This window comes from Lutra lutra, chromosome 6, assembly GCF_902655055.1.
Source record: "Lutra lutra chromosome 6, mLutLut1.2, whole genome shotgun sequence".
In the NCBI taxonomy this organism is placed as follows: Eukaryota; Metazoa; Chordata; class Mammalia; order Carnivora; family Mustelidae; genus Lutra; species Lutra lutra.
This window is the reverse complement of record NC_062283.1, coordinates 32,619,292-32,646,172: the sequence shown is the minus strand read 5'-3', so window position 1 is coordinate 32,646,172 and position 26,881 is coordinate 32,619,292. Positions and strand designations below refer to the sequence as shown.

At 46.7% G+C, this 26,881-nt stretch overlaps 1 protein-coding gene and 1 pseudogene across 3 annotated transcripts; one reads left to right on the top strand and one right to left on the bottom strand.

The window, feature by feature from the left end:
• Positions 1 to 528: 528 nt before the first annotated feature.
• KIFC1 (kinesin family member C1) lies at positions 529 to 14,018 on the bottom strand. 3 transcript variants are annotated; one of them, XM_047733380.1, is made up of 11 exons: positions 13,896 to 14,018; positions 8,563 to 8,703; positions 8,352 to 8,451; positions 7,325 to 7,378; positions 7,157 to 7,207; positions 6,554 to 6,951; positions 5,116 to 5,895; positions 4,175 to 4,465; positions 3,999 to 4,072; positions 3,796 to 3,871; positions 529 to 679 (listed from the first exon to the last, which is right to left on the bottom strand). In XM_047733380.1, the coding sequence occupies exons 2-11, from the start codon at positions 8,587 to 8,589 to the stop codon at positions 635 to 637; spliced, it is 1,896 nt and encodes a 631-aa protein (XP_047589336.1). In that variant the 5' UTR covers positions 8,590 to 8,703; positions 13,896 to 14,018; the 3' UTR covers positions 529 to 634. The 3 variants fall into 3 exon arrangements, with proteins under 3 accessions (XP_047589336.1, XP_047589335.1, XP_047589334.1); XM_047733379.1 differs by lacking the exon at positions 13,896 to 14,018 and adding an exon at positions 13,704 to 13,876; XM_047733378.1 differs by lacking the exon at positions 13,896 to 14,018 and adding an exon at positions 13,704 to 13,868 and having other exon boundaries at positions 6,554 to 6,948.
• On the top strand, positions 13,751 to 23,107 carry LOC125101568 (diphthine methyl ester synthase-like; annotated as a pseudogene).
• The last annotated feature ends 3,774 nt before the right edge of the window (positions 23,108 to 26,881 follow it).

Sequence of the window (26,881 nt, the reverse complement as noted above, 5' to 3'; positions counted from 1 at the left end):
AAGATTGAGCCCCTCCTTTATGGGGCGGTGGCCGTTAGCTGTTGGCGCGAGCGAGTCAGCGGGCGTGCGTCCCGCCCAGCGCTTCCAGGGCGGGTGCACGGCCGGGAGAGCTAGCAGCGAGGCGGTAACGCCGCCGAGAGCCAGCCAATGGGCAGCGGGCGGGCTGGCCCCGGCGGTTCGAACGGGAAGGCAGGGAAAGGGCGGGAGGAAGAGCCGGCAGTTTGTGGGAGGGCGCGTCGGCCCCGCCCCTGGGCTCGGGTTCCCACCCTCCCACACCCACGAGAAGAGTGCTCCCGAGTGGGGCTGGGGCCTGCGGCGCATCTCCTAGAGGAAGACAACTGGGGGGCGGGGGTGGTATGGGAGGCTTAGGCGAGATTCCAGGAGATGGCCTCATAGGGAGAAAAGCTGAAGCCCCTTGCTCTGCAAAACACAAATACTTGGCAGAGTAGATCCACAGTTTCCATTTTTACAGATATGGGCCATCGCTAATAAAGCCTTTATTTAAAGAAAAAAAACAAAAAACTGTTCTTTATTTGATAGACCCAGGTCACACAGAGCCCCTCCCCCCCCAACAAAGCATCCCTCAGCCGCCCCACCCCACCCCGAAACACACATGTAGGATCTGGATCTGTCTTCATTTCCTGTTGGCCTGGGCCGTACCAATAACACACTGGTTCACCTGCGGGCAGAGGGTTTAGACAGGATAAAAACGTTTTCTGAATAACCAAAATAACGGTTTTCTCCAAGATTGTCTCCCACTCCCAGTATTGGGGCTGCCCTCAGAAAATACTAAAACAAGGGCTCTGAAGGCAGGTTCAGGCTGGTCTCAGTTAAGGTTAGGTCTATGCCCACTAACCACACCAGGTCTGGAGTTGGTGAAGAGGCCTGCTTGAGAAGGGATAGAAGGAGCAGAGAGAGATGGAGTGTCCATTTTCAGAATACCGTAGCCCAGAGACCCCAAGCTCTCCCACCACTTACCGGTGAATAAGTTAGACAAAACATGAATAACACTCATTTAAGAACTAAGTCTCCTTGGAACATAAATGATCCCAAGTCTCGGCAGAATATGTACAAGATGAATCTAGAATAAAGACTACTGGGGGATGAATACCCAACTTTTGTAGCAACGTGGACAGGACTGGAAGAGATTATGCTGAGTGAAATAAGTCAAGCAGAGAGAGTCAATTATCATATGGTTTCACTTATTTGTAGAGCATAACAAATAGCATGGAGGACAAGGGGAGATGGAGAGGAGAAGGGAGTTGAGGGAAATTGGAAGGGGAGGTGAACCATGAGAGACTATGGACTCTGAAAAACAATCTGAGGGGTTTGAAGCGGCAGGGGATGGGAGGTTGGGGGAACCAGGTGGTGGGTATTAGGGCACGGATTGCATGGAGCACTGGGTGTGGTGCAAAAACAATGAATACTGTTACGCTGAAAAGAAAAAAAAAAGACTACTGGGTCCTGTCTAAAGGACACAGGAGCCAACCAAAAAGAGCTCCCACTGGCCAAAGATGGGGCAATTTGAGCATCAGAAAGAATAATGACTACAAAGAATATATATCAAATCCATAACACCTGTAAAAAATCTCACTTGGTCACCTTTGGAAGTTACCAAGATACCAACTTCTAAGACTGAAAATTGATAAACAATCTAGCATTTACCCTGCCTTTCCTATATAGACTGGATTTCAGCGTAACCAAATACACGGCAAGGGAAAGTTCTTTATAAAAGAGACGAGACTAATAAATGTAAAGTTTAGAGAAAATTAAGCTCCCTAATGAAATAATACATGTAGGTGCGATCATTGTTCTATAAAATCACTAAGTGAAATCACTAAGTCAATAGGGAGTTTTCAAATGGTAACAAGCTGGTAACACCCAAATCCCATGATTGATTTTTATTTCATTAAATATAAAATAATTGGATATTAGGTGCCTCCTAATGCAATAGAAAGTATACGGTACTGTCTAAGTTTTCTTGTCAAGAAATATAAGCCTGATTCTAATCTGATCAAGCCCCTAAATCGACTAGATAACAAAAAGTTTGGAAGAAGGAGGAAGCAACCAGCCAAAATCCAGAATATGGTATATTCTACAGGATAAATGACCCTATTTCTTCAACAAATAAATACCATGAAAGAGGTGAGATTATTACAGATTAAAAGAAATTTAAGAGACATTTCGACAAGATGAATGGGTGCCCCTTGCTTTGAGCCGGATTGGGACAAGCCTAATAAATTCAAGACATTTCTGAGACAATCAGGAGAAATTTAATAACGCAATAACTTTAGGATACTAAAGAGTTTATGCTGTTGGCTGTTAATGATGTTGATATAACTTTACTTGAACTTGCACGATAGCAAGGGGAATCCTGATCAAAACAGAAGCCCAGGGCAGGGTACCAAGGGAACAGACTACTTCCTTGGCAGCAACAAATGCTCATTGCGGGGAAGCCCAGGTACAGCAGAAGGGCACACCTGACCAGAGATGCTGAATAAAGCCAGAACCCACCATAGGGCTATACCCTCAAGAAAGGAGTAGTCAGAGGGAAAAATTATCCTCCAGAGACAGACAGTAAAGAAACTGTAGTGGCAGAAGCATTAGTCTCCTAGAGAATTCAGGGCATGCCTTCCCTCCACTTAATATTTAAGTGGGTTTTGGAGCCTGACTTCATACTACTTGGAATGGTCTGAAAAACATCTAAGTCTCTCTCTTTCTCTCTCTTTTTTAAGATTTTATTTATTTATTTGACAGAGAGAGAGATAGCACAAGCAGAGGGAGAGGCAAGCACAGCTGAGGGAGAGGGAGAAGTAGACTCCCCGATGAACAGGGAGCCCGATGCAGGGCTCAATCCCAGGACCCTGGGATCATGACCCGAGCCAAAGGCAGACGCTTAAGCGACTGAGCCACCCATGTGCCCCTCTCTCTTTTTTTGAGAGAGACTGTGTGCATGCACAGGGCAGGGGAGCAGAGGGGGAGGGATAGAATCTTAAGTGGGCTCCATGCAACATGGGGCTTGACCTCACAACGCTGAGATCATGACCTGAACTGAAACTGAGAGTTGGACACTTAACTGACTGAGCCACCCAGGAACCTGCACTAAGTCTCTTCTGATCCAGCGATCCCACTGCTAAGAAGCTTTCCTACTTAGATAGAACTACACAAATACAAAATGACGTGTATGGCGAGGTTAGTCAACATGGTCTTGTTTATAATAGAAAAAAGGGTGGAAACAATCCAAGTGTCCAGTAGAGGGAACTGGTGAATAAACTTTGGTGCAGCCAGAGTGCAGTCCCAGGCGGACATAAAAATAATGGAGGATCTCCGTGTGCTGGTGGGGAGTAATCTCAGGGCTGTCTTGCTAAGCAGAACACAGTATAGAACAACATACATATATGAAAAGAGAGAGAGATGGCTTCCGTATAAGGAGGAGGGAATAAGCACATGCATATTGTTTCTATTTGCAAGAAGAAACACCGAAAAGAAAGTAAAATGTTAAATGTTAAAAACGACTACCTCTACCAGGACAGGTGGGGAGAATGGGGTGCACAGGGGCAGTGGTAAAACTTCATTTTTGACCTCTTTAACTACCTATTTTTTAAAATTAAAAAACCTCAAGACCCAATAGCTGAAAATGGATCCAGAGAGGTGGTGCCCCAGATGCCTGGCAATCCTTTCCAGATGAATGTGCCCTTGGCCTGAAGGGCTGAATGGGCTCCTAAAGGGTCAGAATGAAGAAGTCTATAACCACCCAGGCGTCCTAACGGCGCCTGGGCTTGGTGGTAACTGCACCTTGGAGGCAAAGCGTAGGGAGTTGAGGGACTCAGAGACGTTCTCTTCTAGGGGGGAAATGTTCACAAACATGAGCCTGTGGAGAGAGGAGAGGGGGCCAAACCCCAGCATCAGTGGCTGGGTGGACACTGTTGCTTCTTTCCCGCCCCTGACCCTAGCGTCGCAGTCTCCACCCAACCACTCTGTCTGTCCCTTTCACTCACATCTTAGCGCTGCCACCCAGAGAGTTCTGCAGCAGGTAGGTGAGCTTGCTATTCCGGTAAGGAACGTGGGACTCCTAGAGGGTTGGGGGAGACAGGTGATTAGGATAGGATAGGGTTAGGCATGAGCAGTCTCAATTTACCCCAGGTCCCACCAGCCCCCCCATCCCCATTCCCACCTTGTTGCTCAAGGCCATAATGACCAGCCCCAGGGTGGATAGGCTGCTGTTAATGGCTTGTGTTTCCCGAAGGCGTTCCCGTTCCCCAGGGCCAAGGGCTAAGCCAGGGTCTAACCGCTCACTCCCAGCCAGGTCCACAAGGCTGAGGGGAGCCGCACACTGCAGGCCTCGTCCAGCATGCTCCCCAGAGATCTGTAGCTGGAACACACTGTGACTACGTGATGATCGCTCGTTCTGGGATGTGCGGGCCACTGCCCGGTTCTGGCGGGCCAGCTGGAGCAGGGCCTCCACCTGGGGATGGGAACAGCAAGCGGCAAAAGCAGTCAGGGGGTCAGCATACAGCTATGTTGGTAGCAATGAACCAGAGTCAGCGCCTGCCCTCTTGAAGATTTCTTTCTAGCCAGTGAAGAGACAGAATGACGCAGTATAACGTACAGCTATGGCTAAGAGTACTAAGGAGGGAGATAGAACAGTAAGGAGTGTGAAGGTAAGGTGAGGGTTGCAATTTTCAACAGGATGGCCAGGGACAGCTTCAGTGCCTTAAACTCTGAAGGCAGTGAGGGGGCAAGCCATTGGAGGAGAGGAACATTCAGGCAAAAGCCCCAACAGGAGACTGTTGACGAGATGGCTAGGGAACAGCCAGGAGGCCAGCATGGCTAGAGTGAGCTGAGCAAGAGTAGCAGCAGGAAATGGGACCTGAGAGGCAGCCAGCAGGGGCCAGGAAGCCCTCGGCAGGTGCGTCACTCCACCCCCTCGTTCCCTAAGGCAGAAAGATCGACCTCACAGCCCACTGGCCAGGACTGATGTGTCGACCCACCCACAAGACCTACTCTTCCCCCACCCTTCCACTCTCTCCTGTCCCCTCCCCCATCCACCTGCATCCTGGGCCACCCTGAACACTCCTCCCCACTTCTCCAGTCCCAGTGCCCTTTGGGGCTTACCTCTTTCTCACAGGAGACAGGAACATATCGGGCATTGGTGACAGTAAGTTCCTCACTCCCCGGCCCTGCCCGGCGAATCTCACACTCACTGCCCTGGCCCTTCCGGGTCCCCGTGGCCAGCAGGTCTCGGACAGTCTCATTGTAGATCTCTACGTAGCTTGCCACAAAGCTGTAGGTCCAGCCCTGGCCGCCCAGCTCCTGGGCCACAGAGAAGAGGTGCCGCAGGGCCCGAGGGATCAGGCCCTCCACCTGGGGGTCTCCCCCAGGCCCGCCCTCCATGGTGAAGGTCTTGCCACTGCCTGTCTGGCCATAGGCAAAGATGCATACTGGGTAGCCATCCAGGGCTGACTGGACAAGCATGGCGATCTCCTCAAACACTTGGTCCTGTCCGCTCCCGGGTGGGAAAACCCGGTCAAAGGAGAAGTCGTGGCGGGTGGTGGGGGCTGGCGTCCCACTCAGGGTCCCACGACGCTCGTCAGCCCGGGAGATGCTGAGGCGGGTTGGAGGATCCGAGGGCCCACCGGGGCCAGAGGGAAACAGGAGGAAGCCCGGGGATGGGGTGGGCTCCCCCGGAAGGACAGGGCGCACCCGGCAGAACACGCGGATATTGCCTTTGAGTTCCTGCAGCTGGTTGTGCAGTCGCCGGCGTTCCATCTCTAGCCCATGGAGACGTTCTCCTTGCTCCACCAGTAAGGTCGCCTGGGTGGCAGCCTCCTGTCGCAGAGATGCCACCTCCGCTTGGCTGCCCGACAGAGCCGCTTCCGACGCCTGCAGCCTCCTCTGTCCAGAACGGAATGGACACAGAGGGTGAGACATAGCGAAGCATAAGGATAAGTAATGATGAGGCAGGGGGTGGAGCCAGGGTGGTCCCTGTCCCCGAGGACTTCACAGTCTGCTAGGGAAAGAGGTAAGGAAAGTAGGAATCATGGTACCAGATTAGGGAGTGCTACGGGATCCCCAAAAGGGGCACAGGGACAATGGTAGTTAAGCTAATGCCTGAGAGTATCAGAATAAACCAAAGAAAAGACGGAGAACAGGAAGAATTTTCCACAAAGAGGGACGTGCACTTGCACATCCTGAAGAGAAGATTGAATCATTTGAGAAGCTGCAAGTAATTCCATCTATTTGGTGCTCACCAAGTAGGGAAACAGACATGAGAAGAGGAAGAGAAAACACTGTGGGGGTTTCTGATCAGCAAACAAAGAGACAGAGGAGGAGCTGGAGGACTAGGGGAGACACAGATGGGGGGGTGCTTGCTACGAAAGCAGTCAGGGTAGGGAGAAGTGGGGCTAAAGGCAAGATATAGTCAGGAAGTGGGCAGGGGTGGAGAAGGACAGAGGAATACTGCTGGAAAGAGGTGGCCAGGGACTCCAAGCCCAAAGAGCTTCAGGGTAACCCAGAAAGGAGGGTTGGCGTTTGGTGAGAAGGTGGCCCTTACCTCCTGCTCCTCCAGCCGGGCAGCCAGTCCCCTTCGCTCCTCCTGCAATCCCACTTGTTCTTTCTGGAGCTCTTGCACCAAGCCCTGCTTTGTGCCCAGCTGCTCTTCCAGCTCCAGGACATGGGCCCTGAGGTTCCCCAGCTCCTGCTGGCCCTGCTCGGCCTGGGCCTGCACCCTGGCCAACTCCCCTTCCAGTGTCTTGCACTCTGCCCCCAGGGCCCTGGCCTGTTGCTGGGCCTCCTTGAGCTGGTCCTGCAGCTGCTGGTTCTCCTGGTTCAGTGTCTGAGTCCTCTCCCGACAGCACTTCAGCTCGGCACTTAGGTCACATAACTGACCCTTTAAGTCCCAGGCTGGACGTTTGGTGGGTTTCTTCCCTCCCAGCACGGGAGGGGCAGCTGCTAAGATGGGTACAGAAAGGACAAAGGTCAGGGAGGTCGTGGCTTTCCATCTCTCCTCCCTCCCAGCCTTTAAGGCCTCCACACCTGCTGCTACATCTCTTTGCCCTCCACAGAGGGAAGGACCCAAATGAATTTTTTTGGGTGCTCACCACCTCCTCTCTTCCCTATCCCAGCCTCTCACCTGGTGGCTATGCTTGGCACCTACCTCCAGGTTTCTGGGCAGGAACGGCAGGGCCTGGTTTCTGATTCTTCAACACTAGAGAATCGGGGAGTTAACTTAAGGAATCACAGCACCACTGTCCTTCTGCCTCCATCATCTCCCTTTACACATACCCCAGATCTCCTCTCAGCCCCAGCTCTGAAGAACTATTACCTGTGCCTATAGCTGTGGAACAGCGGGGTCCTGCCTTCTTGGCAACTTTGGGAGCTGTTGGGAGATGGGAGAGGACAAAATAGACAATCAGTCTCAGGGGGACATGAACTCTGGCTGGGCCAGGCACAGAGTAGTTGCTTTTTTCTGAGGATTAGAAATAAGATAACTTCCCTCTTCCCTGAAGTCTGGCCAGATTCTGAAGATATCCTTCCCAAGGCAGATATTACTCAAGACATGAAGAAAGGGGCACCTGGGTGGCTCAGTCAGTTTAGCATCTGCCTTCAGCTCAGGTCATATTCCCAGGGTCCTGGGCTCCAGCCCCACATGGAGCTCTATATCGGGCTCCCAGCTCAGAGGGAAATCTGCTTCTCCCTCTCCCTTTGCCCTTCCTGCCCACAACTGCTGCTCACTCTTCTCTCACACTCTCTGTCTCTCTCTCTCTCAAATACATAAATAAAATCTTAAAAAAAAAAAGAAAAGAAAAAAAAAAGTACACCAAGATAAGCAAAAAGAGCAGGGGGCAGAGCCATGTGTCAAGTGCATTACCATTTATATATATATAAAAAAAAAAAAATTGGAGAACATGTCCAGATTTGTTTGAACGCCCACAGAACGCCCTGGAAGGGACAGAACATCCGCAGAATGCTCCTGAGGAGGGGAACTGGGTGGCTGGGAAACAGGGGTAGGAAGGAGACTTTCCACTGTGTAATGACTTTTGTGCTTTTGGAATTTGGAGGTGGGGGACGTTGCAGGAGAGGGAGAGAGAATCCCAAGCAGGCTCCACACCCATAGTAGAGCCTGACTTGGGGTTCCATCTCATGATCCTAAAATCATGACTTGAGGCAAAATCAAGAGTCAGATGCTTAACCCACTGAGCTACCCAGGTACCCCTTGTGTCTTTGGAATTTTGAAACAAGTGAGACCTATGACCTATTTAAAATAAGCTAAAATTGGAAGACAAGAAATAAGAGAGCTAAAGAGCACTGGACTTCTATGACCTTGGTTTCTGCCAACTGCTAGAACCCACCTGTGGTCTGGCTTTGTGTCTGTGGCCTCACAGTGAGGGCTGGTGGTCTGGGGTGGGACGTGGCAATTTTGGTCACTGTGTCTAGTCCTCGTGTCCTTTTCTGGAGATAGACAAGAATGGGGTCCAATTACTCTCCCTGATTGGGTTAGACACACACACACACACACACACACACACACGCACACACACAGCTTTTCCACACCCAGCTCACCTTCTCTGGCTCCAAGGCAGCCTCCATCCGGTCAGGTCCCCTCTTAAACCTGGTTCCCGGGAGAGGCAGGCGAGAAGGAGCCTTGACCAGGGGCCTCTTCAGCTCTACGTTCCCCCTCACTTCCAACAAGGGGGACCTCTGCTGGGAAAAGAGAGACCCTTCAGACACACCCTAGAGCCCAAATGTCCCAAGAACTCCCTTCTTTGGTCCCCTAGCCTAATTCTCAACCACCAACAAGCACTGACTGAGGACCTCTTGTGCACAAACCGAGGCCAACAGATCATGTGCCAGTGAAAAGGCACAGAGAGAAGCGGGATATAATGCAAAAGTGGGAGAAAGATCTAAGGGAAAAGTTAGATGCTGGACTTCAGCTAACTTTAAGGGTAGTACTTATTTTTTAAAAAAATATTTATTTGACAGAGAGAGCATGTACATGAGAGAGGGAGAGTAGCAGGCAGAGGGAGTGGGGGAAGCAGGCTCCCCGCTGAGGAAGGAGCCTAATACCAGACTCAATCCCAGAACCCTGGGATCATGACAAACGCAGATGTTTAACTGACTGAGCCACTCAGGCACCCCAAGTGTAGTACTTAAACAAGCACAGAGATGGGGTGCCTGGATGGCTCAGTCGTTGAGTGTCTGCCTTTAGCTCGGGTCATGATCCCAGGGTCCTAGGATTGAGTCCTGCCTTGGGCCCCCAGCTCAGCGGGAAGCCTGCTTCTCCCTCTCCCACTCCCCCTGCTTGTGTTCCTCTCTCGCTGTATCTCTCTGTCAAATAAATAAATAAAAACCTTAAATAAATAAATAAACAAGCACAGAGAAATGGACACTTTTTTCAGATGGCAAAACCTCAAACACACACATGATATGGCTGGGAAACCAATAGGCTCTTTCAGCTGCAGTGGAGAATCATAACTGAGAGAGAGAGCGGATGATCCAAAAGGCTGAAGACTAGATGGGAGGAGCAGATATTTTACTTTTTTTTTTTTTAATTATTTTTAGAGAGGGAGAGAGAGAGAGTCTTACACAGGCTCTACAACCAGCCCGAGCCCCATGTGGGGCTCAATCTCATGACCCTGAGATCATGACCTAAGCTGAAATCAAGAGTCTGATGCTCAACCAACTGAGCCACCCAGGCGCCTCAAGTGGGTAACATTTTAGAATTTGTTTTAAATGCTTCCTCTGTATCAACTTAATCCTTACAGCAGCCCACTGAGGAGGAGCTATTATTAGCCTCATTTTGCAGATGAGGGAAGGAAAGCACTGAGAGGTAGAATAGCTTGTCTAAGGTCATCAGTGAGTAAAAGGCAGAGCCATGGTTAGAATCCAGACAGCCTGGTTCTGGAGGCCATGTGTTTAACTGCTGGACTGTATTGACCCGTAGGACTTTGATGCCAGGCTAAGGGGGAGTTTAGGTTTTAGTCTTGTTTATGTGGAAAACCAGATAACAGTTTCTGATCAGGCACAGGAAAAATATACAAAAGAGCCTACTTATAAAAAATAACGAGTTGTAAGTAAGCTGACTTGCATGGAGAAGACTAAGAAGCAACATGACCCGGTATGGAGATCACCAAAGTAGAGGTGTGTGTCGGGGGTGGGGGGAGCAGTGGGAAAGACAGACCCTCTCCTAAGCACCTCAGTTCAGTGCCTGGAGATTATGTCTGTTTCATGGCTACTCCTGTCTAGGGTGACCAACCATTCTAGATTGCACAGAACTAACGGGTTTCTGAGGACACAGAACTCTCAGTGCTAAAACCATCTCTGATCCCACAATCAGGAGAGCACTATGTAGACAGATCAACTTCTGATCTTCACTATAGTTAACTTTTAATTCCAAGGCCAGTGTCTCTGCCCTTTGGCTTACTTCATTCATTCAATATTTACTTAGTGCCCTGTTATGTGCCAGAAAATGATCTGGGTTTGGGAGTAACAGATGTGATCCCTGCCTCCAAAATACTCATGAAAAAATGGGGAAGAGAAGCATTTAAAGAGATTATTAAAACTTTACTGACAGCTACCATAAAAAGTGCCCCAAGGAGGGGTTGAGCATATAGTTCAGAGGGGAGAGTGACAGAGAATACTTCTAAAAGGTCTTTTAAGGCAAAACCTTGAGGATGAGAAAGAGTTAGCCAAGGAGCTTGGGCCAAGGAAGAGCATCCCAGGCAGAAAGCAAGGAGGGGTGCATGCAAGGAACGTCAAGTTGTTCTGTTTAGCTGACACATGGAGTATGCGCGGAAAGTGGGGAGATGAAGGGAAGGGATTGTGGCAGTCAGCATGCCATGAAGAGTCTAGTGTTTACTGAAGTCAAGAGGGACCTTGATGATTTTTTCAGAATAGTAAGACTAGATTTATACCAAAATAGCAATGTGAGGAATGAATGGAAGTAGATGAGGGGTATGACAGGCAGAAAGAATGTATCATTCCTTTCTTCCTTCATCCAACAAGGATTTGTTGCACTAAGATTTGTTGCAAGACTGCTCTGTACCAGACACTGTTCTAGAAGCTGGGGTGAGAGTAATGAATAAAATCCCTGCTCTCCCAGAAGTAAATTTATAGAGTATTCTTTCCAAACTGGAGTACCAGAAAATTAAGCTCTTCAAAAAATGATGCACTTTCTCAATTCTCCCAAAGATGTATACACCTCTTACCCTTCTAGAAGCATAAGAGAGAAGTTAATTCATTAGATATAAAAGATGCATAGAGCTTAATTTTCATGGAACTCAGCCGAGAGGGGCTGTTTTAGGAGCTTGAGGGCTAAGTAAAAATCCATTTGAGAGAAGGCTGGCAGTGGGAATGAAGAGGAGGGCTGGATTACTGGAAACCAAGTATTGATCTAACTAGGAGCAGGCCTGGTGAGGGAAGGTAGAGGGCAGGCAGTGAGGGAGATGGAGGAGTCCAGGCTGATTCCAATGATCCCTGCCACATTTCCAACAATCAAGAGAACAAGAGGAAGGGCTGGCTTTTCTTTTTTAAAAAAATTTATTTGGGGCTCCTGGATGGCTCAGTCAGTTGAGCATCTGCCTTCGGCTGGGGTCACAATCCTGGAGTCTTGGGATCGAGCCCCACATTGGGCTCCTCCCTGCTCAGAGGAAAGCCTACTTCTCTCTCTCTCCCTTTGCTGCTCTCCCCTACTTGTGTGCTCTCTGTCAAATAAGTAAATAAAATCTTTTTTCTTTTTTAAAGATTATTTATTTATTTATTTGACAGAGAGAGAGAGCAGGCAGAGAGGCAGGTAGAGAGAGAGGAGGAAGCAGGCTCCCTGCTGAGCAGAGAGCCCGATGCGGGGCTCGATCCCAGGACCCTGAGATCATGACCTGAGCCGAAGGCAGCGGCTTAACCCACTGAGCCACCCAGGCGCCCCTAAGTAAATAAAATCTTAAAAAAAAAAAAAATTACTGGAGAGAGAAAGAGTGCACTTGAGTAGGGGGAGGGGCAGATGGAGAAAATCTTCAAGCATACTCCCCACTGAGTGCAGAGCCCTACATGGGGTTTGATCTCATGACCCATGAGATCATGACCTGAGCCGAAACCAAGAGTTGGTCGTTTAATTGACTGAGCCACCTAGGCGCCCCTATTCTTGTTTCCTAATTAAACTTTTCATTTAAAACTCATTGCAGGGGCGCCTGGGTGGCTCAGTGGGTTAAGCCACTGCTTTCGGCTCGGGTCATGATCCCAGGTCCTGGGTTCGAGCCCCACATCGGGCTTTCTGCTCAGCAGGGAGCCTGCTTCCTCCTCTCTCTCTGCCTGCCTCTCTGCTTACTTGTGATTTCTCTCTGTCAAATAAATAAATAAAATCTTTAAAAAAAAAACAAAACTCATTGCAGATTCACATGAAGTTGTAAGAAACAACATGAAGAGATTCCAAATACCATGAGATATATTCAAGGATGTTTACAGTGCATCCCTATAGAGAAAACTCTGGAACAATTTGATGCCCTGGTGTTTTAAATTTTAGTTTATTGGTTTATTGTCTTTCCTTACATTAGGTTGTGAGCATAAGAACGTATCTGTTTTGTTCACAACTATATAACTAGTATAATGTCTGCTATATGGCATGACTCAATACATTTTTAAAGGAATGAAACTAGAGTCCACCAGTTGGGGAACACTTAAACTGTGATATATCCAGACCACAGGCTTCTACACAAATAAAAAGGGAGGGGGAAAAAAGGAGGTGACATTATTTTTCCTACTGCCTGCAGAAATGTGCACCAAGAATAGAGTTATTTAACATGACACATTTCCCATCTCCCCACAGAATGGCAGCTTCTCATAGAATGGCATCTAGAGAGATGACAGGGATTAGTCTTGTTTATCATTGCATGCCAAGTATCTACAACTGAGCCTGGCACACAGTAGGTGCTCAGTAAACATGAGAAGGCTTCCATTATTTTACATGTTACAATCATACTGCTCTGCTCTTCAGCTCTCAGGATACAAAGAACATCTCTTCAGGCTGAAACTTGTTTTGGGTAAATCTTATAGTAAACAGTAAACAGAGAATCCAGACAGGAGCCTTTTTCTGTCAATACACTCTCGCTGTCACACATCTCTTTCCACTGGGGAGGGGAGACTGCAGATGGTTGTGGGGCGCAGTAGGTCGCTGATAAGAAAAGAAACTAAGTCAAACCAGTCTCGGGGGGGCAGAGATCTCTGTAAAACCTGGAGAAGGAGAGAGAATGAGGAGTTCTTCCGTTCAGATTATCCCAATCCCTCAATCCCTTCCAGCACTCCAAAGCGACAGCAACAAGAGAGGACTGGAAAGATCCTCAGCGGGGATTTGGCCTCAGGTACCATTTCCCCAATGGCAGACGGAATCTCAGATCTCTCCCTTCTCAATCACACACTGCAATCGTGGGTAGGAACCGAGTAGGTAGGAGCCAGGCAAGCCTGAGAATCCAAAGTGGGAAATCCTAGAGACATGAAAGTGTGGAAGGGTGTATGGGGCTCCCTGAAATCAGGGGAGGACGGGCTGTCATGCATTCCTACTTCCTGGGGCTGCTTCCCGCCCTCTCCGTCCGTCCTATCCACTGTGCAGGGACGCACGGACTTTCGCCCTCCAAACAGGCAGGACCAAGGCGGGCCGGGAGCCGAGGAGGCTCGTCAGCATCGGGGGCAGGAGACCCAACGCGGCTTCTACTCACCTGCGGCTCCATGTCCAGTTCCGTGCCACACGCTCCAGGAGAGCACAATGGAAGAGGACACGGCGCCGGGGCTCCTGGCACCCGTGTTCTCTCGCCGGCTCGCGACACAAAGCACGCGCGCTCCGGACTCCGGTGGCTATCCCGATGCCACACCCGCCACTTTTGAATTCCAACCGCCGCCACCCTTCTCACCTCCCTCTGCACGCAAGGGCCAATCGTCGCCGTCGCCACAGCCGAGGGCCAATCGCAGCGCCCTCCGCCTCCCGAAGCCACACCCCGCCAGGCGGGCTCCTTCTCCTTCCTGCTTCGCGGGCGTCGGGGAGACACGCTGGTTTGTCACACTTCCGGCTCCGCTTCCACCTCCCTCACTCTCCCCTCCTGTAGCAGTAGTCGCGCTGCACTTCCGCTCGGCTCCGAGCTGCCGCGCCTTGCGTCAGAAAAGTGCCTGGAACGCGCCGCACGAACGTAGCTGGTGTGGGGGCCGGAGCGCGAGAGGAAAGGAATCACGCGTGCGCAAACGGGGACCCGGTTCCGGGGCGGGACGCGACGAGCCCCCCCCTAGCGACTGCATCCGGGAGCGCACTCGTTACTCTCGACTGGTTCGTCATGATTGCTGTTGGTGGTGCGGGGCGTCTCCGCGGGTTTGAACTCCCGGGAAAGCTTCCAGAAAGTGGGAGCAGGAGCCCTCCCGCGAGTGTGAGAGTGGCCGCAGCTGCTCCTTCCCCAGTCATTTTGGCATTTTTTTCACCAAACTTAGGGAGCTTGGTTACAGCCTGGTGCTCCTGGAAGCCCGGAAGTGGGGATTCGAGGCTCAGAGGAGTTTTCTCTGCAGTCCCCTTCATCACCCTACCTACTAGGTACCCGGGCTCTGATACTGGTGCTGGGGAGCTGACTTCGGGCCTTCGGAGCCTCGAACCCACCGATGGCATACGGCTTACATTTATGGAATATTTGATGTTTTTCAGGCTGTGTGCACGTGCATTATCTCTTAATTGCTAAATTCACTGAGCTCTTACTATGTGTCGAATGTTTTGCATCTTTTTTTCTGCAGGCTGGACGAAGGAGGCAGGATTAGAAAGGTTTAGAAAGTAACAAGCACAAGGTCACACTGCTGCGTGGGAGTCGATCTAGATTCCATTAGCTTCAAAATCCAAGCTGTAGGTTACCTCACACTACCTCTTAGTGTCAAAGACACCAAACCCTTACCTGTGAGTAATTTGCAGGGAGGTTCTATTGCATTTGGTCGTCGGAGTTTCCAACCAACCTGCAGATGGGATGGGATTTTATGGATGAGACTAAAAGGCAGGGGGGAATCTGTCTTGGTGCATTTTTGGAGATTGACAGAACTGGAATTTAAGCCACATATCTTCTACTCCAGTGCTTGGATTGAAACCTGCTTGTGGAGGGAGCAGACTGTGGGGAAACACAGTGTCTGAAAACCGGGTGGTCATCCCCCAACCTTTGATAGATTAGGAAACCTACAAAAAGTAGGAGCTTGAAAATAAGAGAGAGAGAGAGAGAGAAGAGGAGTGAGGGAGGAAACAAGAAGATCAACAACTTGTGGGATGGGCAAAGAGGGAGAACTGAGAAGAAATACAGCAAAAGACATTTCTCAAAGTTATAATGAAATATTAGACCAGGAGAAATATGGACCCATTAGTATATTAAAGGGGAAACAGTTTACTCATGTCAATTGATGCATTAAAAACTACTCAAAATATTCAACATCTGCTGGTGTTAAAGAACATCTCATAAACTGATAAAAGACATCCTCAAAAATCCTACAGCACACATCATAATAATGGTGGAATGTTGAAAGCATTTCTATTAAGACGAGAAACAAGCCAAGACTGCTTGCTCTCAATAATCCTAGTCAATGCAAGGAGTTTAGCCAGCCCAACAAACAGCAGCAACAAATATATAAGGATTGGAAAAAACCAAGAATATCAGTATTTGTGGATGATATAATTGTGTGTGTAGCAACCCTAAAAGAAAATCAAGATAAAATTGGTAAGTGAATTTAGCAAGGTTGCTGGGTATAAAATCAATATAGCAAAAAAATCAGTATACAAAATCTATTGCATTTCTAGCATCAGCAACCATCAGCGAGTATAACTTTTAAAAAATATTTGCCATTTGGGGTGCCTGGGTGGCACTTAAAGCCTCTGCCTTCAGCTCAGGTTATGATCTCAGGGTCCTGGGATCGAGCCCCACATCTGGCTCTCTGCTCAGCAGGAAGCCTGCTTCCTCCTCTCTCTCTCTCTGTCTGCCTCTCTGCCTACTTGTGATCTGTCTGTCAAATAGATAAAATCTTAAAAAAATATATTTGCCATTTGAGGGGCACCTGGGTGGCTCAGTCAGTTAAGGGTCTGACTCTTGATTTCAGCTCAGGTCATGATCTCAGGGTTGTGAGGACTAGCCCTGAACTCAGTTGGGGAGTCGTCTTGAGAGTTTCTCTCTCCCTCTCTGCGCCCCTCCCCACACACATGCCTTCTTTATCAAACAAATAAATAAATAAATATTTAAAAATAGCTTGCCATTTGGTTACATGAACATATACATATATGAAGTCAAGGTGTACACTTGATCTGCGCACTTTGTTAGGTTGTGATAAACATTTTTTTTAAGATTTTTTTTTTTTAATTTGACAGAGATCACAGGTAGGCAGCGAGGCAGGCAGAGAGAGAGAGGAGGAAGCGGGCTCCCTCCCGAGCAGAGAGCCCGATGTGGGGCTCGATCCCAGGACCCTGGGATCATGACCTGAGCTGAAGGCAGAGGCTTTAACCCACTGAGCCACCCAGGCGCCCCTGTGATAAACATTTTAATAAAAATATACCATTTGCCATAGCAACAAAAATATAAAGTACTTGAGAATAAATTTAACAATAGGTATGCAGGCCTTTATGGATAAAATGATAAGCTTTATTGAACGATATTGACCAAAATCTAAATTAATGGAAAGCCATACTATGTGCTTACAGAGAAAGACTTGACATTGTAAACATGTCAGTTCTCTCCACCACCTTGGTGTTGGGCCAAAGGGGACAATGAGAGTTCTCCATGCCTAGTCCTGGTAAAGTCTCACCCATCTGCTCATGGCAGGAGCAGGCTGAGTGGGACTGCCCTTGGTGGTCCTTCACTCCTTCTCAGATTTTCTCCTGCAAGCTGAGGAGGATTTTTTAGCTTGGAAATCACACTCCTGAAACCTTCATCCCTTCCTCCTCCTGCTTCTCTTTCTGGCTTGTCTGGCAGGTTCCTTCTTTCTTGCACAGCCCTTTGTAAACCTCTCCACAGACGGCAAGGTGTACAGTAAAGTTATCTGGATTGTCTGAAAGGTGTCAACCCTTTACCCCCCATCCTACATCAGCAAATTCTCGTGGTCACTCTCCTGGAAGGTGTATTACTTAGGCCTTAACCCTTGCAGGTATTCTGCCTCTGTTACTGTCGCCCACAACATTGGTTGTCACTACCTTGATCCTCAGACCCCTTGGTCTCAGAGTAGGGTGACGACTGGACGATTCCATGACTATGTACTGATTTGTACACTTTAAGGATGAATTTCATTTCTTAAAACTATTATGAAAAGCTTTAATGGGTCCTTCAGTTTTCAAGTACAATTCATTCAACATTTCTGAAGTGCCCACTCTTGGCATGTACTGTGCTAGGCTTTGATGAAGACAAACATAATCTCTTCTCAGAGCTTCCAGTTTGGGAGTGAAGGGATAACAGACAATAAAATACTACTATATGGTAAAAGGAAGACAAGTGCTGTCAGGTCACCTTTCTCAGAAGTGAGGACCGGAGGAGAGATTTCCAGAGGAAGGGCTCCTCTTGGCTATGAGCAGCGAGATAAGTAAGTGAGTGGAAAGAGCAGCTTCCATCCTGACGGGAGTGGAGATGTGACAGGCCAGGAACTGAGGTCCCAAAGGATAGGTCTAGTTCTGTGGGTCTGAGAGGACCCAGCCAGAGGTGGTTGATTTCCCCTAACATTGTTCTCCCTTTATCCCAGGGTGTTATTTTGTAGTATATCCAAGGCATGGATAGCTACCAGTCCTGTGAAGGGAAACCCACTCATTTCCACGGGAAGTCATGGGGAGGAGTTGGTTTTGTGGCTTATTCTGGAGAGGAAGACCTCCAGTTTTTCCCAGAGAATTCCAGCACTGTGGTGACTGTAGGGGAAAGGGTGCCGAGGAGCTCTCCAGAGGCCCTTACACACTCACCTCCCGAAAACACAGCGGAGGAGGAGCCCTATTCTAGATCACTTGCCCCAAATCCACAAATGATAATTACGGGTCTTTCTTCAGGCACCGAGATTTGAGTAGCCCATGGTAGAAGAATGTAACTACCATTAGGTCTGAGGTGCACTATCTGCCTTTTGTCCTCCAGGGAAAGAAGTATTTGGAGTGGGAGAAAAAAACCCATATTGTCTGGGTTGAGCAGGAAGTGAAGACCAGGCAATTCAAAGTGTGCCGGGGCAGGGGGAATATTTTTACATTTATATCATACAAATACCTTACACAATAAGATAAAAAAATGAAAAGAAAATGAGAAAAATGAAATATGTTTCCTTGTCAAATTGGTACCCCCCATACCTTAGTGCTAGGAACTTCTTTCCTAGAAGTTTAGGAAACTCAAAAGCATCGATGCCTCATAAAGTAACGTTCCAATTTAAGAATTTAAGGAAATAATCAGAAATGTGTACAAAAACTAACAAAAGTAAAGTGCTGCAAACAACCAAAATTTCTACCAGTGGATGATTATTATCTTTTTAATTTTTAAAATTTAATTTTAGGGCACCTGGGTGGCTCAGTGCGTTAAGCCTCTGCCTTCAGCTCAGCTCATGATCCCAGAGTCCTGGGATCGAGTCCCACATCTGGCTTTCTGCTCAGCAGGGAGCCTGCTCCCTCATGCCCCTCCCCCGCCCCCCGCCTCTCTGCCTACTTGTGATTTCTCTCTCTGTCAAATAAATAAATAAAATCTTTATGAATAAATAAATAAATTTTAATTTTATTTCATTTTTAAAGATTTTATTTATTTATCAGAGAGCAAGAGAGAGAAAGAGCTCACACAAGCAAAGAGAGTGGCAGGCAGAGAGAGATGTGGGCTTCCTGCCGAGCAAGGAGCCCGATGTGACACTAGGTCCCAGGACCCTGGGATTATGACCTGAGCTGAAGTCAGACACTTAATCGACAGAGCCACCCAGGCATCCCATTTTTTTTTTTTTTAAGTATGCTCCATACCCAATATGGGGCTTGAAGTCGCAAACCTGAGATCGAGAGTTGCATGCTCTACCGAGCCAGCCAGGCGTCCCTTCCTCAGGGGATGATTATTAAATAGAAGATGACAAAACTCTATGACCTGATGCAAATTTAGTTTACATATAATTCTAATACCATGTATATATTACATACAGTACACGTATTGGGGCAGTGCATCTTCTGTGTCCTGTTACCAGTGATTCAACCTGGAGCCCAAACTGACATAGCCCCGCCCTCAGGGAACTTAGAGCCAATTAAAGAGATGGACCTTTTTTTTTTTTTAAAGATTTTATTTATTTATTTGACAGAGAGAGAGATCACAAGCAGGCAGAGAGGCAGTCGGCGGTGGGGGCAGGGAAGCAGGCTCCCCGCTGAGCAGAGAGCCAGATGCAGGGCTCCATCCCAGGACCCTGGGATCATGACCTGAGCCGAGGGCAGAGACTTAACCCCCTGAGCCACCCTGGCGTCCCTAAAGAGATGGACCTTAAACACAGGGCCATATCATTAGAAGACTCCACAGTAACAGGCAAAAAATAAATTATAAGTTTTAAAAGACTGTAATTCAACTTTGGTTCAAATCAGTTACAAGTGACAGTGATGTCTAATGGAAAGTGTTACAAGAAAAGAACTTCAGTGACCTGAGATCTTTCAGTGCAGCTTGGGTACACGTACAAGCAAAGCTATAGGTATGGACAGTAGGTGTCAAGGTGGACTCCAGGTTACAACAGACCAACATCTGGCCAAGGGGAAGAAGCTTTTTCAAAATCAGTTTTAGGTAGGCTCTGTCTCTAGCCAAAGAGTAACTGCTATTTCATTTTTTTTTTTGTTTCCATTTCATTTTAAAAAGTGGGATAAATGTGTAATTTAAGAAACAAAACAGAGACTCATAGGGGAAGGGAGGGGAAAATAAAATAAGATGAAATCAGAGAGGGAGACAAACTGAGGAAACAAACAGGGTTGCTGGAGGAGCAGCGGATGAGGGCAATGGGGTAATTGGGGGATGGGCACTAAGGAGAACACGTGATGTAATGAACACTGGGTATTAAACACAACCAAGGGGTGCCTGGGTGGCTCAGTGGGTTAAAGCCTCTGCCTTCGGCTCAGGTCATGATCCCAGGATCCTGGGATTGAGCCCCACATCGGGCTCTTTGCTTGGCAGGGAGCCTGCTTCCTCCTCTCTCTCTGCCTGCCTCTCTGCCTACTTGTGATTTCTCTCTCTGTCAAATAAATAAATAAAATCTTTAAAATATAAATAAATAAACACAACTGAATAATAACACTACTTCTGAAACTAATGATATACTGTATGTTAATTGAATTTAAATAAACTGGATTTAAATTAAATTGAATTAAATATTAAATAAATAAATAAAAGTGAGATAAAATCAGGTAGCCTCTGTGATAGGCTACTTTTACCTCCAGAAATTATAACCTAAAATTTAAGGCTTTTTTCATTATAGAAAATTGCATCTGTCAGACCATTTGTTATAGAAAATTGTGTTTGTTCACTTCAAGTTAAAATTATATTTTGTTATATGAAGTTACATTTGCACATCAACCTTATATTGATAGCTCCGTTTGAGACCTTGCCGATTTCATTATAGTTAATCATATCTACATATTATCTTGCCAAGTTAAATTCCAAATCTACAGTTTCCCTCCTTGTGAGTTATTCAAGTTAAAAAAAAAAAAGGTATTATAGCACAGTTGCTTTCAAAAAACATATCACTGCGGGGCTCATGGGTGGAATAGGTTAAGCATCTGCCTTAGGCTCTGGTCATGATCCCAGGATCCTGAGATCGAGCCCCACATCAGACTCCCTGCTCAGTGGGCAGCCTGCTTCTCCCTCTCCCTGCTCTCTCACACTCACTCTCTCTCAAATAAATAAATTAAATTAAAAACACATCACTGCTTCTGGATTCTCCACAAAGGAAAGCATTTAGGATGCAAAGTACATGAAGAAGTCCCTGGTATATACACTACATTAAAAATTGTGTTTGGAGAAAAGAGGAAGCGTAAGAAAAAGAGTAGGGAAAAATAATCAAAAAGCAAAACTTTTCACTATTTTCAAATGTCATGTGACATGGTTATGATACCTAGTTGCCCTGAGATGGAGGATTAAATCTCACCCCGCCCCATCTCCCCTCACCCCATCTCAACATCCGTTGAGATGTTTTTGAGGACACAAAGATTGGATGGGGAACATTGGAAAATTCCTGTTTGCATTGTTCTACCCAAAGACTAATAGAGATTTTTAGTCCATGTGGTAATTATTCCCCCAGTGACTTTCCAGTTCTCAGAGAGATAAGAGAGCTCCTGACATTAACTACAACAGATGGCTGGATGCTCTTTTGCCATCTCTTCTTCTCCCTGCTCTTCCAGACTATCCAAACACAGATAACCGCACAGATTCACATAGCAGGGGAAGCAAGATGGGGGATGAGAACACCCATGTGACACTGGGCGTGAGGGCACTTTCAAAGGCCAGGGACCGTCTAGGCTCCATCTCAAACTGCTACAAGAATGTTCTTTTCCACCATGTGTCCAGATCACAAAATTCCACTACTACAAAGCACACTGAATGTCCTACAGAGTTTCTCATAAATTTTCATATCCAGACTGGGAAATAACTAATCATAAAAGTAGGGTAGAGATTGGGTTAGAAGAAGGAAATGTGGCTTTCTATATTTTAGCATAATTTCTTTGATGGGAAATGAAAGGTGTTAAGTAAAAAGGGGGTGAATGTACATGATTCCTGTCTTGAGAGTGAAAGAGTAAGGTCAATTATCCCTCTGAAAAGCAATGTCAAAAATCCAGGGAAAACACACCCTTTAAAACAGGTCTAAGAAACCATCTTCCTTTCTTTGGTCAGTGCTCCTCAGAAAAAAAATTAGTCATAAAAGGAAAAAAAAAAAGTGTTACTACACTTAATGTCTTGCTTCATTTTTATGCAGGATGCAAATTCAGTGTAAGAAGCACTCTGATCAGGGGCGCCCGGGTGGCTCAGTGGGTTAAAGCCTCTGCCTTCAGCTCAGGTTATGATCCCAGAATCCTGGGATCAAGCCCCGCATCTGGCTTTCTGCTCAGCGGGGACCCTGCTTCCCCCACCTCTCTCTGCCTGCCTTTCTGTCTACTTGTGATCTCTGTCTGTCAAATAAATACCTAAAATCTTAAAAAAAAAAAAAAAAGAAGAAGAAGAAGAAGAAGCAGCAGCACTCTGATCAGTAGCTGCTTCTTCAGAAAGGCAGCCGTTAGTGGCCTCCCTGCCCCTGGAATTTGAAATGTATTTAACCTGGTCAACTTGGGCCTGGGTGATGCCAAGAACAACATCCAAGGGGCCAGAAATTGGAAGACAACACACTTAAGTGTATGTAGACGCCTATACCTCAGTCCTGACAGTAGGGAAGAACGCCTGGAAGAGTCTTATGAAAAAAAATTGATTCCTGATCATAAAGAAGAAGTGGAACAAGAAGCAGATAATATTCTGAAGGATGCCGATATCAATGGTGTTGCCTTCCTTGAGGCTGATGATCCATTTGGGGCTACAACATACAGGGATCTTATTCTGAGAGCAACGAAACTGGGAATCTCTTATGGAGTTATTCAAAATGGTTCCATAATAAATGCTATAGGCTGCTATAGCTTACAGTTGTGTAAATTTGGAGAGATAATTTCTGTTGTTTTTTGGGGCACTCGGAGACCAGAAAGCTTCTTTGACAAAGTGAAGAAAAGACAGAACAGCATGCACATACTGTCCTGGATATAGAAGTAAAGGAGCAGTCTTTGGAAAATTTCATCGAAGGAAGGAAGACCTCTGAACCTTCTTGTTATGTGAATGAAAACCTAGCAGCGCAGCAACTTCTGGAGATTGTTTGGAATCAAAGAATATGAGGAGAAGAATCAGTAGTTACCAAGGAGACACGTGTTAGCTTAGCCAGGACCAGAAAATTGCAACTGGCACTTGCAGCAAACGCGTGCTATGGACTTGGGAGGACCATCACATGCCTTAATTATCACAGGAAACAACATGCATCTGCTGGAGATGGAGATGGCTCAGGCGGTTTTCCATTCTAGCAAAATAGCTCAGAATCCCGAAGCCTTGATGGACTTTACATCCTAAACAATACATTCTGTATTGTTAGATAATTAATTTCAGTCATATATGCCTCTACACGTGTTCATACAACAAGCTGAACAGTTCTTTTGGTTTATCTAATAAATGTAAAACAAGAGACCAAGAAGATAGCTGTTGACTCAGCAATTAAAACACAAAAAAGAAGTCTTTATTGGGGGCCAGCTGTGGCAAAGAGCCAGGGGCACAGCTGTGCTCATGACACAAAGTGCTAGGCACACAGCAGAGACAGGACAGACACAGTCCCTGCCTTTTTGTTGTTTTTAAGATTTTATTTATTTATTAGAGAGAGAGTGTGTGTGGGGCGGTGTGAGCATGAGCAGGGGGAAGGGCAGAGGGAGAGGAGAGCCCAACTTGGGGCTTGATCCCAGGACCCCAGGATCATGACCGGAGCTGAAGGCAGACACTTAACTGACTGAGCCACCCAGGCATGCTAGTCCCTGCCCTTTTGGAAGTTCTCACCCACTGAGGAGTGCGGTAGATGAGCAGGTAGAGAGGCAACGACCTGAACTCAGAGATCATGGATGTGACATCCTCAGCACAACACGTACAGTAGTGAGCATTCTCTTCCCTCGGGGGGCCAGAATCTGGAAAGCAGTAAGTGCAACGTAAAAATGCATTCACTTTGAGATTTCTATTTAGCTCTTTGAAGTTTTCCGAATCTCGTTAGTGAGCCCTTTGTTAATTAAAAAAAAGGCTTCCGTTCTTCAAAGAAAAATTCATATCTGGTCTTCTATTTTCTTTTTTAAGACTTCTTTTCTTTTCTTTTTTTTTTAAGACTTACTTTCAAGGGTGCCTGGGTGGCTCAGTGGGTTAAGCCTCTGCCTTTGGCTCAGGTCATGATCTCAGGGTCCTGGGATCAAGCCCCAAGTTGGGCTCTCCTCTCCCTCTCCCCTTCCTCCTCCTCATGCTCACACCCATACACACACACACTCTCTCTCTAATAAATAAATAAAATCTTAAAAACAACAAAAAGTCAGGGACAGGGAGCCTGCTTCCCCTCTGTGTCTCTGCCTGCCTCTCTGCCTACTTGTGACCTCTCTTTCTGTCAAATAAATAAATAAAATCTTTTAAAAAAAATAAAGAAATAAACTTGAAGTTAAAAAAAAAAAAGACTTTACTTTCAATTAATCTTTACACCCAACCTGGGGCTTGAACTCACAACCCCGACATCAAGTGGTGCTAGCTCTACTAACTGAGCCAGTCAGGTGCCCATTATATTTTCTTTATAAAGGATACCTTTCTTTCTTTTAAAGTTTTATTTATTTATTTGTTTATTTACTTGATAGAGAGAGAGACAGCACACACAAACGGGGTGAGGGGCAGAGGGAGAAGCAGACTGCCGCACCCCCCCCACCCCCCGGGCCCCGGGGCAGGAAGCCCGACACAGGGCTTGAAATGGAACTCCAGGATCATGACCTGAGCTGCAGGCAGACACTTAACTGACTGAGCCACCCAGACACCCCTAAAGACGGCCTTAAAGAGGTGCCTGGCTGGCTCAGTTAGTAGATTAAGTGACTCTTGATCTTGGGATTGTGAATTCAAGCCCCAGTTTGGGTGTAGAGACTACTTAAAAATAAAACCTTAAAAAAAGATAAGGCCTTACATATGTTTTTCTGTCACCATGGCTTAAATGGTCCAGTGTGCTCATCATGACCACATGGCCAGATTTCTCCAGGACAAATCCAGCTACAAAGCTTCCTTAAATTCCTCAAACCTGCAGGGTGCCTAGGTTACTCAGTCAAGTCTCTGCCTTTGGCTCAGGTCATGATTTCAGAGTCCTGGGATGAGTGAGCCCCATGTCAGGCTCCCTGCTCAGCGGGGAGTCCACTTCTCCCTCTCCCCCACCACCCTGCTTCTGCTCTCGCTCTCTCTCCAGCTCGTACTCTCTCTTTCTCTCTCAAATAAATAAATAAAATCTTAAAAAGAAAAGAGGGTCCCTGTTGCCCCATAGTCACCAACATTTGCTATTAGCGGACTCATCTTTGCTGATTTGATGGATGTAAAATGTTATCTCGTTGTTATTTTTAATTGACAGTTTTTGTTTCTTCTTTGAGTTGTCTTTCGTACTATTTTCACTTTTTCTGTTGGGTTTATTGTCTTTCTCATATTGATTTGAGGAAGTTCTCCATAAATTCTTGATAGTAATTCTTCTTGGTTATATGCCTATGCATGATGTCTTCTATAATGTGCGTTTTATTACTACTTTAATTTTTGAAATAGCAGTATATTCACATGTATTTCAAAAGGCACTCAAAGATAACCAGGGTTCTTTCAAAAATTAAGTACAGAATTACCGTATAACTGACCGAACTCCAGCCATGTTCCTCTAAACCCTTTCCATCTAGCCCTATAAAGACTTAAATGCCACAGCGTTGTTTCTAAGAGTTCAAGGCCACATTCCTAGGATGACCCTTGTCCCATTTAAAGTGCCTGCCTGAGAAAACTCGACGCTACCAAAGAACTTATTGTTTGTTCCAGCCAACACGTAAAGGTATGCCCCTGTCTCCCAGCCTCTGTGGGAGTGTGAGAGCCTAACCTGGATAAGCACCAGTTAATAAACCTAAATGGATGTCACATGATCAACCACTCCGCTTCCTGCTTTTTGTAATTCTTCACTTCCACTCTACAAAGTCAGCTATTCACCCCTCCTTCCTGTTCCCTCATTCTCCCTTATAAATGCCCAGTTACTTCTGTCCAAATCAGAGCTGAGTTTCATTCATGCTGGCCTCTTTTCCTTACTGCAACAGTATCCTACTACCAACTAGAAACTGTCCTTACCCCTTTAAGTAGGGTCGTTTTGTGCATGAACCAGCAATTTTACCTGAGAAATAAAAGCATATGTCCACACAGAAAATTGTACAAGAGTGTTTGTAGCGGCACTACTTATAATAGTCAAAAGGTAGAAACAACCCAAGTGTCCATCAACTGATGAATGGATAAACAAATTATGATATATACATAGAATGGAATAGTAAGGATTCAGCCATATAAAGGAATGTAATACTGATACAGGCTACTTTGATGAACCCCAAAAACATTATGTTAAATGTAAGAAGCTAGACACAAAAGATCACATATAGTGTGATTCCCTTTTTTTTTTTTTTAAAGATTTATTTCCTTATCTTAGAGAGAGAGAGCATGAGCAGGGGTGGGCGAGCAGAGGGAGAGAAAGAAGGGAAGCAGACTCCCAGTGAGCAGGGAGCCCAATGCCAGGCGATCTCAAGACCCTGAGATAATGACCTGAGCCAAAACCAAGAGTGGAAGGCTTAATGGACTGAGGCAACAAGATGCCCTGCGTGGTTCCTTTTTTTTTTTTTTTTTTAAGATTTTATGTATTTATTTGGGGGAGAGAGAGAGAGAGCACGCATGAGCAGGGGGAGAGGCAGAGGGAGAGAGACAAGCAGACACCCTGCCCTGGTCATGACCCTGAGATCACGACCTGAGCCAAAGTCAGACGCTCAACCAATTGAGCCACCCAGGCACCCATGCGTGATTCCTTTTCATAAGATATATGCAGTCTATAGGCAAATAGGCAAATCCATAGATATAGAAAGCAGATTAGAGGTTACTAGGGGATGAAGTCAGGGGGAAAATGGAGTGTTTACTTAATGAATGTGGAGTGGTCTAATGGGGTGATGAAAAAGTTTTGGAAACTAGAGAAAGAAGCAGGCTTCCTGCTGAGCAGAGAGCCCAATTCGGAGCTTGATCCCAGGACCCTGGGATCATGACCTGAGCAGGAGGCAGATGCTTAATGACTAAACCACCCAGGCGCCCCTGGACCTTGA